Source organism: Aquarana catesbeiana, linkage group LG02, assembly GCF_042186555.1.
Source record: "Aquarana catesbeiana isolate 2022-GZ linkage group LG02, ASM4218655v1, whole genome shotgun sequence".
NCBI lineage: Eukaryota > Metazoa > Chordata > Amphibia > Anura > Ranidae > Aquarana > Aquarana catesbeiana.
The window spans coordinates 624,947,309-624,960,598 of NC_133325.1; the positions used below are offsets into that span (position 1 = coordinate 624,947,309).

The 13,290-nt window shown below is 42.8% G+C and overlaps 1 protein-coding gene across 1 annotated transcript in view; it reads left to right on the forward strand.

Moving 5' to 3' along the window:
• Nucleotides 1-13,290, forward strand: part of LOC141128833 (arylsulfatase D-like) — a 57,286-nt gene that overhangs the window by 7,891 nt on the left and 36,105 nt on the right. The window contains exons 2-4 of the mRNA XM_073616386.1: nucleotides 6,247-6,393; nucleotides 9,646-9,767; nucleotides 10,773-10,895. Coding sequence (XP_073472487.1) covers nucleotides 6,254-6,393; nucleotides 9,646-9,767; nucleotides 10,773-10,895 — 385 coding nt within the window. The 5' untranslated portion in view covers nucleotides 6,247-6,253. The remainder of the gene's footprint in view (nucleotides 1-6,246; nucleotides 6,394-9,645; nucleotides 9,768-10,772; nucleotides 10,896-13,290) is intronic.

Consider the following 13,290-nt stretch of genomic DNA (forward strand, 5'->3'; position numbering starts at 1 on the left):
GTATGTGTGTCCCACTGTGTGTGCTCTCCCTCTAGTGTCCCCCTGTGTGTGTGTGTGTGTATGTATATATGTGTGCTCTCCCTCCAGTGTCCCCCTGTGTGTGTGCTCTTCCTCCAGTGTCCCTGTGTGTGTGTGTGTGTGTGTGTGTGTGTGTGTGTGTGTGCTCTCCCTCCAGTGTCCCCCTCTGTGTGCTCTCCCTCCAGTGTCTCCCTGCATGTGCTCTCCCTGCAGCGTCTCCGTGTGTGCGCTCTCCCTCCAGCGTCCCCTGTGTGCGCTCTCCCTCCAGCATCCCCTTGTGTGCGCTCTCCCTCCAGCGTCCCCCTGTGTGCGCTCTCCCTCCAGCGTCCCCCTGTGTGCGCTCTCCCTCCAGTGTCCCCCTGTGAGTGCACTCTCCCTCCAGTGTCCCCCTGTGTGTGTGTGTGTGTGTATGCTCTCCCTCCAGTGTCCCCCTGTGTGTGTGTGTGTGTGTGTGTGTGTGTGTGTGTGTGTGCTCTCCCTCCAGTGTCCTCCTGTGTGTGCTCTCCCTCCCGTGTCCCCCTGTGTGTGTGTGTGCTCTCCCTCCCGTGTCCCCCTGTGTGTGTGTGTGCTCTCCCTCCAGTGTCCCCCTGTGTGTGTGTGTGTGTGTGTGTGTGTGTGTGTGTGTGTGTGTGTGTGTGCTCTCCCTCCAGTGTCCCCCTGTGTGTGTGCGCTCTCTCTCCAGTGTCCCCCTGTGTGTGTGTGTGTGTGTGTGTGCGCTCTCTCTCCAGTGTCCCCCTGTGTGTGTGTGCGCTCTCCCTCCAGCGTCCCCCTGCGTGTGCGCTCTCCCTCCAGCGTCCCCCTGCGTGTGCGCTCCCCCTCCATTGTTCCCCTGCGTGTGCGCTCTCCCTCCAGTGTCCCCCTGCGTGTGCGCTCTCCCTCCAGTGTCCCCCTGCGTGTGCGCTCTCCCTCCAGTGTCCCCCTGCGTGTGCGCTCTCCCTCCAGTGTCCCCCTGCCTGTGCGCTCTCCCTCCAGTGTCCCCCTGCCTGTGCGCTCTCCCTCCAGTGTCCCCCTGCCTGTGCGCTCTCCCTCCAGTGTCCCCCTGCCTGTGCGCTCTCCCTCCAGTGTCCCCCTGCCTGTGCGCTCTTCCTCCAGTGTCCCCCTGTGTGTGTGTGTGTGTGTGTGTGTGCTCTCCCTCCAGTGTCCCCTGTGTGTATGTGTGCTCTCCCTCCTCCAGGGTCCCCCATTGTGCCCCCCCCACAGTGTCCCCCTGTGTGCTCTCCCTCACCCCCATGTCTCCCTGTGCAGGTGTGGCTTGAGTGTGGGGACACAGGGGACCCCATGATCTTCTACTGCCCGGGGTCCCCATGCGTTGTCAGTCCGCCCCTGAGTTCACCCATCTTGTCCGCCAGGCTCCTAGCATTGGTGAACATGCCATGTAGTTGAGACCGGTCGCATATTATCCTCTTATTGGGTGTTCCGAGATTGCAACTACGACTTGCTACTATACTTACCTTGGGTTTATGTGCAAACTCAATTACCATGTGTATGATTCTGTGGCCATAGGCATGCCTGGAATCCTGCTTGTGTGAATGGCCGATGTGAAATGGTCAGCTGGCCAGCCCGAGCAGCTTATATCCCCGGTAAGGGGCGGGTCCCCACTATCATGAAATCCTGCCAGTGAGGCGGGAAATGGCAATAAGCTTTGGCTCCGTCGGCGGAATGCAAATCCGCCGCGGAACCCAGCCCCAACTAGATGGAAAGAGGGAATCTGCTCCATGGTCAGGCGTATTAACGCACAGAGCAGGGCATCCAATCATGATACCGACCCATTGGAGGCAAGGCCCCGCCCACCAACCTGTTTAGGGGGATAGTGGGGGAAGGAGAGAGACTGCTATACATCACAGCCCCGGGGTCAGAAAGCCATCCCGTTTCCCCCCCCCCCCCCCCACCCCCGACAAGAGGGCTCATCCAGGGCCGAAGGAAGTACACTATATTGTATCCCATATACTATGCCTAATACTTTTTTTTTTTTTTTTTTATTCCAGCAATAAAAGCCAGGGTGTATGACTATAGATATATATGGCGATTTTAAAGTTTTAAAGAAGGGTGGCTCATTACAAAAGGGAATGTAATTATGGAATGTAAATATGATTAAACAACTATTGTTGTTAAGGTGTGGCAGGTCACTGGGGATGTGGGTGTCTTCTACTCTATTTGGCAAAATACTAATGCGACCTGACATAACCTGATTATCCCTTTCATGACTAAGCCTATTTTTGAAATTTGCTGTTTACAAGTTAAAATCCGTATCTTTTGCTAGAAAATTACTTAGAACCCCCAAACATTATATGCATTTTTTTTAGCAGAGAATCTAGAGAATAAAATGGAGATTGTTGCAATATTTTATATCACACGGTATTTGTGCAGCGGTGTTTTAAACGCAACTTTTTGGGAAAGGACACTTTCATGAATTTAAAAAAATCCTAACAGTAAAGTTACCCCAATTTTTTGTATAATGTGAAAGATGATGTTACGCCGAGTAAATAGATACCAAACATGTCACGCTTTATAATTGCACGCACTGGCGACAAGCTACAGTCCCTAAGAATTTCCATAGGCGATGCTTTAAATTTTTTTTACGGTTACCAGGTTAGAGTTACAGAGGAGGTCTAGTGCTAGAATTATTGCTCTCGCTCTGACGATCGTGGCGATACCTCACATGTGTGATTTGAAGACCGTTTACATATGCGGGCGCGACTTCCGTATGCGTTTTCTTTGCTGCGTGAGCTTGCGGGGACGGGGGCACTTTAAAAAAATTTTTTTTTTCTTATTTATTTTATTTATTTTTATATTTATAAATTGTGTTAAAAAAAAAAAAAACATTTTTGATGACTTTTATTGCTGTCACAAGGAATGTAAACATCCCTTGTGACAGAAATAGGTGGTGACAGGTACTCTTAATGGAGGGATCGGGGGTCTAAAAGACCCCCGGTCCCTCCTTTGCACTTCAAAATGTTCAGATCGCCGAAAACAACGATTCTGAATACTGTGTATTTTTTCTTAAAACCGGCGCCATTGGCAGCCGAGTAAAGGAAGTGACGTCATGACGATGCTTTTGTGTTTACGATTAGGAGGCTGGAACGAAGCCACCCACGGCTATAATCACGTTGTGTCGGGTCACATTAGTATATATATATTTGACCATACATAATTGTAGGGTCAATCAATTCAAGCGAGGGCACACTTTGACAGTATGGAAACAACACTAGAAAACACACAGAGAAATCAAAATACGCATACCGCACAATTTGTTCAAGAGACGTTTATTGATAAAGTGTATTGATTTCAAGGACATTTCACATTTTTACATAGAAAACATAGAAAAGTGACGGTAAAAAAAAAGGCAGAGTAGTCCATTGAGTTTTTTCATTCTTATTTTTTTTTTTTCGTTAACTTTTTTGTCTGAGTATAGATCTATGGTTGTCCCAAGCATGTTTGAAGCCATTTACTATTGACTGGCTCACTACCTCTGCTAGAAGTTTATTCCAAGCATTAACTACCTTTTCAGTAAAATAATACTTTTTAAGATTAGTTTTGAACTTTCATCCAGTTATTTTCAGGTAATGTCTCTGTGTTCTTGATTTTGGTTTCTCATTGAAAAATGTAACCACCTGAACCTTATTCACTCCCTTGATTTATTTAAAGGTTTCAATCATGTCTCCCCTTTCTCTTCTTTCCTCCAGACTGATGGGTAAGGGGGAAACATGATTTTTATTCATTATATTTGTAATTGCATATAAATTAGCGCTGCCTCAATATTTGTTACTATATTTTGGTCATATTTTTATGAGAGTGTGAAAGGATGATAGCAGCTTTATCTAAGGTGTTACATAGCAGATCACAAGGTACAGATACATTTGCACTTTATTGTTTGTATTCGTGCACTTTAATCTGCCATCGATTTTGATGGTATGGTGTATGGGTAACCATATGCTTTCCTATGATTTCCTTATTTGCATAGTTTTGCACTATATGTCTGTGTATATATGTATATCGCTCAGTTCTCAGTGTAGAGGCACCGGTGGACAGATGCACCGTACCGATGCTGCATCCACCTTGGTAAGTATAATTCTGGAGAATACTAAAACATACATCTTTTTTAATGAAATAGTATAAAAGGTCAGGAAAAGTCTCTCTAGCCAAACAAACAAAAGACAAATCCTGGTTTTAACCAACAAAGTACACAAAGAAGTAAACCCAATGTCTGCAAAAGAAAGAATAGAGAAAGTAACCTATTGTAGATGATGCTGTCTAGTGATGCAGAGCCACGTCATTTATTATGTCTGATGCCCGATGACCTCCCGAAAGAAGAAATGCACCAACACATGTCTGGACTTGCTCACTCCTACTAAATTACAGCTCTGGTGAATGACAGCTGATGAAAACAAAGAGGTTGGGTCTCCCAGGTGGTGTCATTGACCATATATGGTTTTTGATTATATAAGGTATGTATAAATATGTAAATGGGCTTTTAAAGAGGAAGTAAACTCTGATCCTCTACTTGTACCTATAGGTAAGCCTATAATAAGGCTTACCTATAGATACTGTAAATATCTCCTAAACGGGCACAGTTTAGGAGATATTTAGTATACATGCAGCCGATGACATCATCACATGCGCTAGAGTGACGTCACGCGCCTCAGGCCAATCACACAGCCGGAGTCCACAGACCCTTAAGGAAGACGGGAGAAGATGGATGCGGCCTGCAGAAGCGTTGCATACTAGCATAATATGACTTTAATTTGCAGGTCATAAAAAATAGAAGAAAATAAAAAAACTGCCACTTCTTCTTTAAAAAGTTGGCTCCCCCAATAAATACAATGCATTTTACCAAAAAGTTAAATTCAAAAGCTATTTTTTCTATGTAAATGCCAATTTTGCTGCAGTAGGTTGTATATATCCCACATAAACATCACTTCACAGACATGGTCAGGGCATCCACCTGACATGATTATTCGAATTTTGCATTTTTAATTCTTCTTTTTAAGCATTACTTTATTTTCTGCTCCTTGCCAAATAGAATCATTAAGAAAAAAATGTTTTCTTTGGTTTATGTTCCCCAAGGCAGCACCCAGTTCCAATGCTATCTGATAATCTATAGCCTATTAGCCTAAAAAATGGCCATTACTTTTTTTTTTTAGCATTCAGTTCTCATTAATTTCAAAGGGGTTTGATACAGCACTTGCTCAAACTAAAACCAGGTATGTTCAGCTCATCACTAGTCTTCTGGGTTGAATGATGGTCAAAACTTAAGCCTCGTACACACTACTAAGTTTTTTTTTTTTTTTTTTTTTTTTTTTTTTTTTCGTTCAACCCAGCAGGTTGAATGTAAAAACCTGACATTTCAGGTCGGAGACACTGTACTAACAATCCAATGTTAGTACAGAAATCTCACATGCTGTGCTATTGTGTTCTGACAGGGGGGTGCCCCCCCTCCCCCCCGCCAGAACACTCCAGTCAGTGCACTCAGGCATTGGCTGAGAGCACTGATTGGGAGATGGACGGCAGACCTTTTTCAGTCCTGACCCTTCAGGCCGGCTGCCATACACGTGGGCCGAATGTCTGCTGGTTTCTATTGAACCGGCCAATACTGCCCGACATTCAGCCCGTGTGTACTAGGCCAGTGTTTCTCAACCTTTTTTTCACTTCAGTCATCCTTTAAAATTATAGACAATCTCAAGGCACCCTTTAAAATTATAGACAGTCTCGAGGCACCCCATTCTAAAATGTAAAAAAACAATTCTAATAGCTTTACACAATGCAGCAACATCCACACGTAGGACACCCAATGTTAGAGGTAATTTACTCTTCTAAAGCAAATACACTCTTGCACACTGGTACTGACTAGTCCAGTACTCAGATAATGTCACCCCAGTGCTGAGGGAGAGAGGCAGAGGAAGGCCAAACAAGGATTCTGTGGAGGCAACAGACATCCTTAGCAACTGATGATGTCATTGGTTGTTAGGATGCCAGTGTCTAGAAAGTTGTAATAATGCATAATGAAAACCTGTGGCTTTTGTGTAACTAAAAGGCAGCCTTGATCCACCTGCTGGCTTGTATACAATTGTTGATACATTTTTAGGCATTTTCCCAAGACACCCCTGAAGAAACTTCAGGGCACCTCAGGGTGCCTGGGTACCCTGGTTGAAAAAGGCTGTACTAGGCTTTAGACTTCCATTTCCAGTAACACTTTTTACATTTTGTAATACAATTTGTATTCTTTTTTAGGAATGTCATGGACACTTTGCCATTTCTACTTTACTTTCTGATTATTTGTTCTAATCCAACAAATGGTCAAAAGCCAAACATTTTATTGATCATGGCCGATGATCTTGGAATTGGAGACGTAGGATGCTTTGGGAATAATACAATAAGGTAACCGGTAATTGGGGATTGTAATGTTGTCTTGTCTTACATAAAAGAACTAGAAAAGCTACAATTTCTGGGGAAATTGTGAAAAGTGTTCTTGCCTCTACAACTGGAGTGGGCGGAGTAACTGGATGGAGTGGCTTGAGTAACTGTGAAAAGTGTTAAAAAGCTTAATATTTTAAAAAGTATAAATAGTAGTAAAAAAGTTGAAGTCCCATCATTAGCTGAAAGAGCTGAACATTTTTTTCAAGTTATTTTTTTTTTCAAAAATGATTTTTTTTTTTCAAAAATGATTTTTTTTTTTTCAAAAATTATTTTTTTTTTCAAAAATATATATTTTTTTCAAAAATATTTTTTTTTTATGGCGCGGTCATAATGTTTTTTCTGATCATGGGGTGGTCATAATGTTTCAGCTGATCATGGGGTTGTCAGCTTTTGTCACCTCCCACTCTAGTTTTGAACATTTCGCCATTCATTCCTATGGGACCAATTTCGTCGCAAAAACGACGATATTTCGTGAACCATTCGGCGAAACGTTCCCCAAAGTAATAGCACACCAATTAAATGACATTGATTCCAGATTCACACTGGTATATTTCAGCTTTTCACAAAGTTCCACAAAGTAATAGCACACCAATTAAATGACATTGAACATTTCGCCATTCATTCCTATGGGACCAATTTCGCTGCAAAAACTACGATATTTCGTGAACCATTCGGCGAAACGTTCCCCAAATAATAGCACACCAATCGGGAACAATCCGCACGTTTTGGTATATTACTTGTCTCTGTAGTGTAAAAACTGTGGGAGGAGTCTACAAGCATTATCAAGTCTAGCAGATGAAGGTATGACCACATGCATTTGGGGGGTCTCAGCATCTTGTGTTTACAACCACTGTTTCCTAGCAACGCTCATGCCCTGTTTATGCTTCACAAATACTGCTCAATACACAATACACAGGACCATGATAGTTGTAGTAACTGTGCAGTACTTCAAATGACCGTATTTTAAAAACTATAAATCCTACAGCGAAGATCTTTATATTGTGAGAATCACAAGACCCAGACCTAGATTTTGATATATAGTATGTCTCTGAAATATTAAAATTGAAGGCACAGTCGCAGTTTAGATATTGCCCTTCAAATTTGAAGGGGCTAGAGTGTAGTTTCAATGAATGTCAATGGACGGTGTGAGTTGCAAACAAATGGTCATATTATGAAAACTATCAGGACTATGGCTTAGCCGTGGACATGTTTAGTGGCAGCAGGGATAGCTGAACGTTTTGATATAAGATTTGTGTAGGTGGGCTTGAAAATGAGGGAGTGGTGGCAGTTTAGAAATCATGTTCTGATTTTCCAGCTTTTGTCATCTCCCACTCTAGTTTCCCCATTCATTCCTATGGGACCAATTTCGCTGCAAAAATGACGATATTTCGTGAACCATTTGGCAAAACGTTCCACAAAGTAATAGCACACCATTCGGGAACAATCCGCACGTTTCTGTATATTACTTGTCTATGTAGTGTAAAAACTGTGGGAGGAGTTAGGGTGGTAAATTTGGCTATAATAATATATATGTGAGATAACAGTAAGTGGTCTTGCTATGCAAGAACACTTAAATATGCTTTTTCTCTCCATAGTAGCAAATTTCTGTTCTTTTGCCTGAAAAGTGTTAGATATGTTTTTAAATTTATTAAAGTATATGCACAGTTTTAACTCAAAGAAAATGAAATGTAACTAGAAAATGCATTTCCTGGGGAAAATGCGTGGGAATGCTGAATTGCTAAAACGGCCGCCATCAAAACTGCCCCATCATACTGCCATCAAAACTGCCACATCAGAATTGCCCCATCAAAATTGTCCCCATTAAAACTGCCCCATCATATTGCCACCATCAAAACTGCCCCATCAAAACTGCCCCATCAGAATTGCCCCATCAAAACTGCCCCATCAGAATTGCCCCATCAAAACTGCCCCATCAAAACTGCCCCATCATATTGCCACCATCAAAACTGCCCCATCATATTGCCACCATCAAAACTGCCCCATCATATTGCCACCATCAAAACTGCCCCATCAGAATTGCCCCATCAAAACTGCCCCATCAGAATTGCCCCATCAAAACTGCCCCATCAGAATTGCCCCATCAAAACTGCCCCATCAGAATTGCCCCATCAGAATTGCCCCATCAAAACTGCCCCATCATATTGCCACCGTCAAAACTGCCCCATCAGAATTGCCACCGTCAAAACTGCCCCATCAGAATTGTCCCATCAAAACTGCCCCATCATATTGCCACCATCAAAACTGCCCCATCATATTGCCACCATCAAAACTGCCCCATCAAAACTGCCCCATCATATTGCCACCATCAAAACTGCCCCATCATATTGCCACCATCAAAACTGCCCCATCATATTGCCCCATCAAAACTGCCCCATCAGAATTGCCCTATCAAAACTGCCCCATCATATTCCTCTATTATAAATCAGTACATGGTGTGTCTGTCCCCTCCCCCGGGCTCTGTAATCAGAGCTGAGATGCTCCAGCCACCTCCCCCCTGTGTATAACAGAAGCTTTGGTAACCATGGCAACAAAACAAACAGAGTACACTCTGATTAATGGCTAAAATTTCTTGAAATGACCTCTAAACAAAAAGCTTTTTCTCAAAAACTGTAAAAGATATCAAACTGAAAAGATATAGCCAGATAGCTGAATATTTTTTGAACATTTTAAAGTTTGTTTGGTGTCTCTAGGTGAAAGTATGAAGGAACTGAAACTTTTGGGAGCGGAAGAAGAATTTAAGGGTTTCAAGCATGCTCCCATTGACTTCAATGTTAAAAAAAAGTAATATTTTAAAAAGTATAAATGGTAGAAAAAAAGTTGAAAAAGAGCACACCTCAGCTAAAAGAGACGAACATTTTAATAGTTGAATGGTTTTAATAGCTGAAAGTATGCAGAAGTTACGCAGAACCAAAAAACGTACGGAATAAGAAGAAAAATAAATAAAAAAACGAATAACAATAGTGGGACTGCTAAAGCATTCCCACTAAATATAGAATTGATGCTGTTGAACACCCATCTAAGTGTTGTGGTCTGTCGGGAATCGGTTAGTGTTAATTTTGCAACTCTGTGCTTCTACTTTCAGATTCTGCATATTTGCATGGGCCAGCATAGGCTCATTTTACATGTATTATTTTATTTATGGTTTCTTTTCAGGTATCAGTTTACTAACGCTTAAGAATTTCTCATTTTCAGGACTCCTAACATTGACAGATTAGCAAAAGAAGGTGTGAAACTTACACATCATATTTCTGCAGCTCCCTTATGCTCTCCAAGTAGATCAGCCTTTCAAACTGGCCGATATCCTATAAGAACGGGTAATTTATTTGTCAGTTTAACAGAATATTTGGCATTTGAAACATTTGTAAATGTATAATGTATGTAGCGGCCTCCTCTAGTTAGACAGCTAGGTTAAATATAGTTTTTTTTTTTGGTTGGCCGTAGTGAGTTGAGCAAAGATCTATTGGTTTTATCTGTTCAGGGTTTCCTAAGCTGGGTGTTTCTCTCACCTGCTGCTGGAAGATGCTTCTAGAATGTAGGGCAGGGAGATTCAAATGACCACTATGAATATTTATCATGCCCCAGCCAATCCCTGGAAAAAGGCATCCAGAAGGTGGCTGGGGAGGTGATAAAGGTTTGGAAGGCCTTGCTAGACTGTCCATTCTTCAGCAGGGAGGGTTCCGGTTCTACTGGGGATGCTGCCTCTAGGAGAAAGCTAGTGCGACAGAGATATCTGCAGTCTGGACCTCAGCAAGAGATGGGCTGAGGGCCTAGGGAAGTCTGCCAACGGATTATATTTGCTTGACAGCACTGGTATGGAGTCCTGGTCTGGAGAAGGATCCTTTATCTCCCTCAATGAGGATCTACCTGTGGATTCTGGGTGGCATACAGCTCCTGGGACATTGTGAGTAAAGACCTTAGCTGTGGATGCAGATGTGGATGCAATGATGCTCAACTTGTTAAGTGCAGCTCCTGACGTGTCCAAACAAAAGCTTAGTTTTTGTAAATTTGCTATTAATATGTATTAGAATGATATTAATAAGATAATAAAATAAAAGCATTTTACATTTATTTTGAGCAAATTAGTGCCCTTTTAGAATAGTTTTTGAGACCTTCTCTTCCTAACAACTTCTCTGATGACATAGAAGAAATTTTAATTCGGGAGAGTGTTTTTCCTTTATGGATGTTGCATTGCATTCCCATAAAATGTATTATCTCTCTCTCTGTTTTGACCTCTATTTTTTTAAATTAAATTATAGTTGTATATTGTAGTATAACTACTGATGCTTCTCTTCCTTGTTCCATTTTTTTTCTGTCTTTAGGCATGACAGGACACAGTGGGTATGAGGTTTTGCTGTGGAATGCTGCATCTGGTGGTCTCCCCAGTAATGAAACAACATTTGCAAAGATATTAAAGCAACAAGGTTATTCCACAGGAATTATTGGTGAGTATTGCAGAGAAGTATCCATATTTTGTGTATGTCCTTTTTCAGTGTCCACCTTGCTTAATCCAATCTTTGTTTTAGGATTAAATAAGAAATATTGGGGTAAAGGCATTGTCGGCCTTTTTAAAGGTGTGAATCCACCTCAAAGCACCTTGTACTCATGTTGATGGGGACAAAGGCCTCATCCCCACAACCCTGGTCTGTGGTTGTGGGGGTCTGCAGGCAGGGGGCTTATCGGAATCTAGATTTACTGGAATGGGGTTGGGACTTTAAATGAGACGTGAGTCTCCATTCCTATGCATACTAGAAACGGGAGAAGTGGGACTTTGAGTGAGGTATGCAAAAAGGCCAAGGGATCAGTCACCATGTAACAAACCATTTATTGATAGACAATAGCCTAGTGGCACAGTATTGTTCCAAAATATACATAAAACCGTCAAATGTAGTACATATACATCCTTACATATATACATGGTGGATGTAGATAACAAAACCCCGATGATGCAGGGCAAAAAATGATTGAGAAGTTATAACATCCATAAAATGCACAGGGTCACAACATTGATATATAAAAACTGGTGCATGTGGTAAGCCCGATGCGTTTCGTGTATCAAACACTCTTCAGGGGCAATTAAGCACCAACATCTAAAAGCAAGAAAAACAAGGAGTCCAAATGGGTCAAAAATGATTGTGCATAAGGAAAAAAGGGGGTATGCATATAGGAGAGGCTGAAAGCCACAATTCCCAGATGTATACTTGACCGGAGAGTGCAACCTTCATGGGTTCCATAGTCACAGGCCACCGACTGATTCAGGTCCGGGAGCTGAGGGAGGAGCTCTCAAGATGGGGAGAGAGAAGATGCCAGGCGCACACAGGGAATCCCCATAGAGTAATGTATCCACACTGGTATAAGATGAGGGGAGTGAGTCTGTAGTGGTGATGAAAAGTAATATGTATGAAGTATGCTCCTAGGCTAACAAGAGCCCCCAATCAGAGTAAATGTGAAAAAAGTATGAGCATATAGTAACCCTCTTACCTAAGATGGTGGGTGATGAACACATGTATCCTGCCCAGTGATGGATGTGCTGCCTTAGGCTAGCGAAGAAATGGGGGCCCTTATGTGCACCTAGCCAACCCCTCCCCCCAGCAGGGAAACTCCCCCCAGCGTCAGACAGTGCAGGCACCAGGTGAACCAAGGCCTCCTCCGGTGCAGCGACACTCGCCGCCCACAGCTGCTGGGGACGCCGCCATCCACGTGTCCACACAGAAGGTAAACACAACACCGACAACGTGACGGACGTCACGTGTACAGCGTGGAAGAATGACGCCGACGCAGGGAGGGGAACCCGCCCCGATCCCCGTCACCCACAGGGATGACGAGGAGAGAAGGGGGAGGGGCCCCACCATGCATCGCAGCTCCCGGATACCTAGACAGGAGGGCAACCAGGATGACATGGACTCCCAATCGGGGGCACACTACAAAACTGCATCAGTGGGATAAATAATATGGAAAAAAAGTGCAAAAAAAAAATTTAAAAAAAAAATTATATATTGGTATAAAAAATAGAAATAAACCAACAAATAAAGCAATGCATGTACACAAAAAAAGGTTGAATGAAAAGGAACACGTGTCATACTAGACAATCCCCAATAGGGGGCCAACGATTCAGGGCAAGTGTCCTGTGGACTGATGTCCATGTTGGTGAAATAATCCAAAGGTCTCAAAGCACACCTTCATCCCTATATCGGGTTTACTGGAATGGGGTTGGGACTTTAAATGAGATGTGAGTCTCCATCCCTATGCATACTAGAAACGGGAGAAGTGGGACTTTGAGTGAGGTATGCAAAAAGGCCAAGGGATCAGTCACCATGTAACAAACCATTTGTTTTTTTTTTCCTTATGCACAATAATTTTTGACCCATTTGGACTCCTTGTTTTTCTTGCTTTTAGATGTTGGTGCTTAATTGCCCCTGAAGAGTGTTTGATACACGAAACGCGTCGGTCTTACCACATGCACCATATCTTTTAATTGAGTTTTTATATATCAATGTTGTGACCCTGTGCATTTTATGGATGTTATAACTTCTCAATCATTTTTTGCCCTGCATCATCAGGGTTTTGTTATCTACATCCACCATGTATATATGTAAGGATGTATATGTACTACATTTGACGGTTTTATGTATATTTTGGAACAATACTGTGCCACTAGGCTGTTGTCTATCAATAAATGGTTTGTTACATGGTGACTGATCCCTTGGCCTTTTTGCATACCTCACTCAAAGTCCCACTTCTCCCGTTTCTAGTATCAGAATCTAGAAGCCTCCTTTAACAAGGGGGCCCCCAGATCCTGCCCCCCCCATGTAAATGCGTATTGGGGACATAATACCCCTA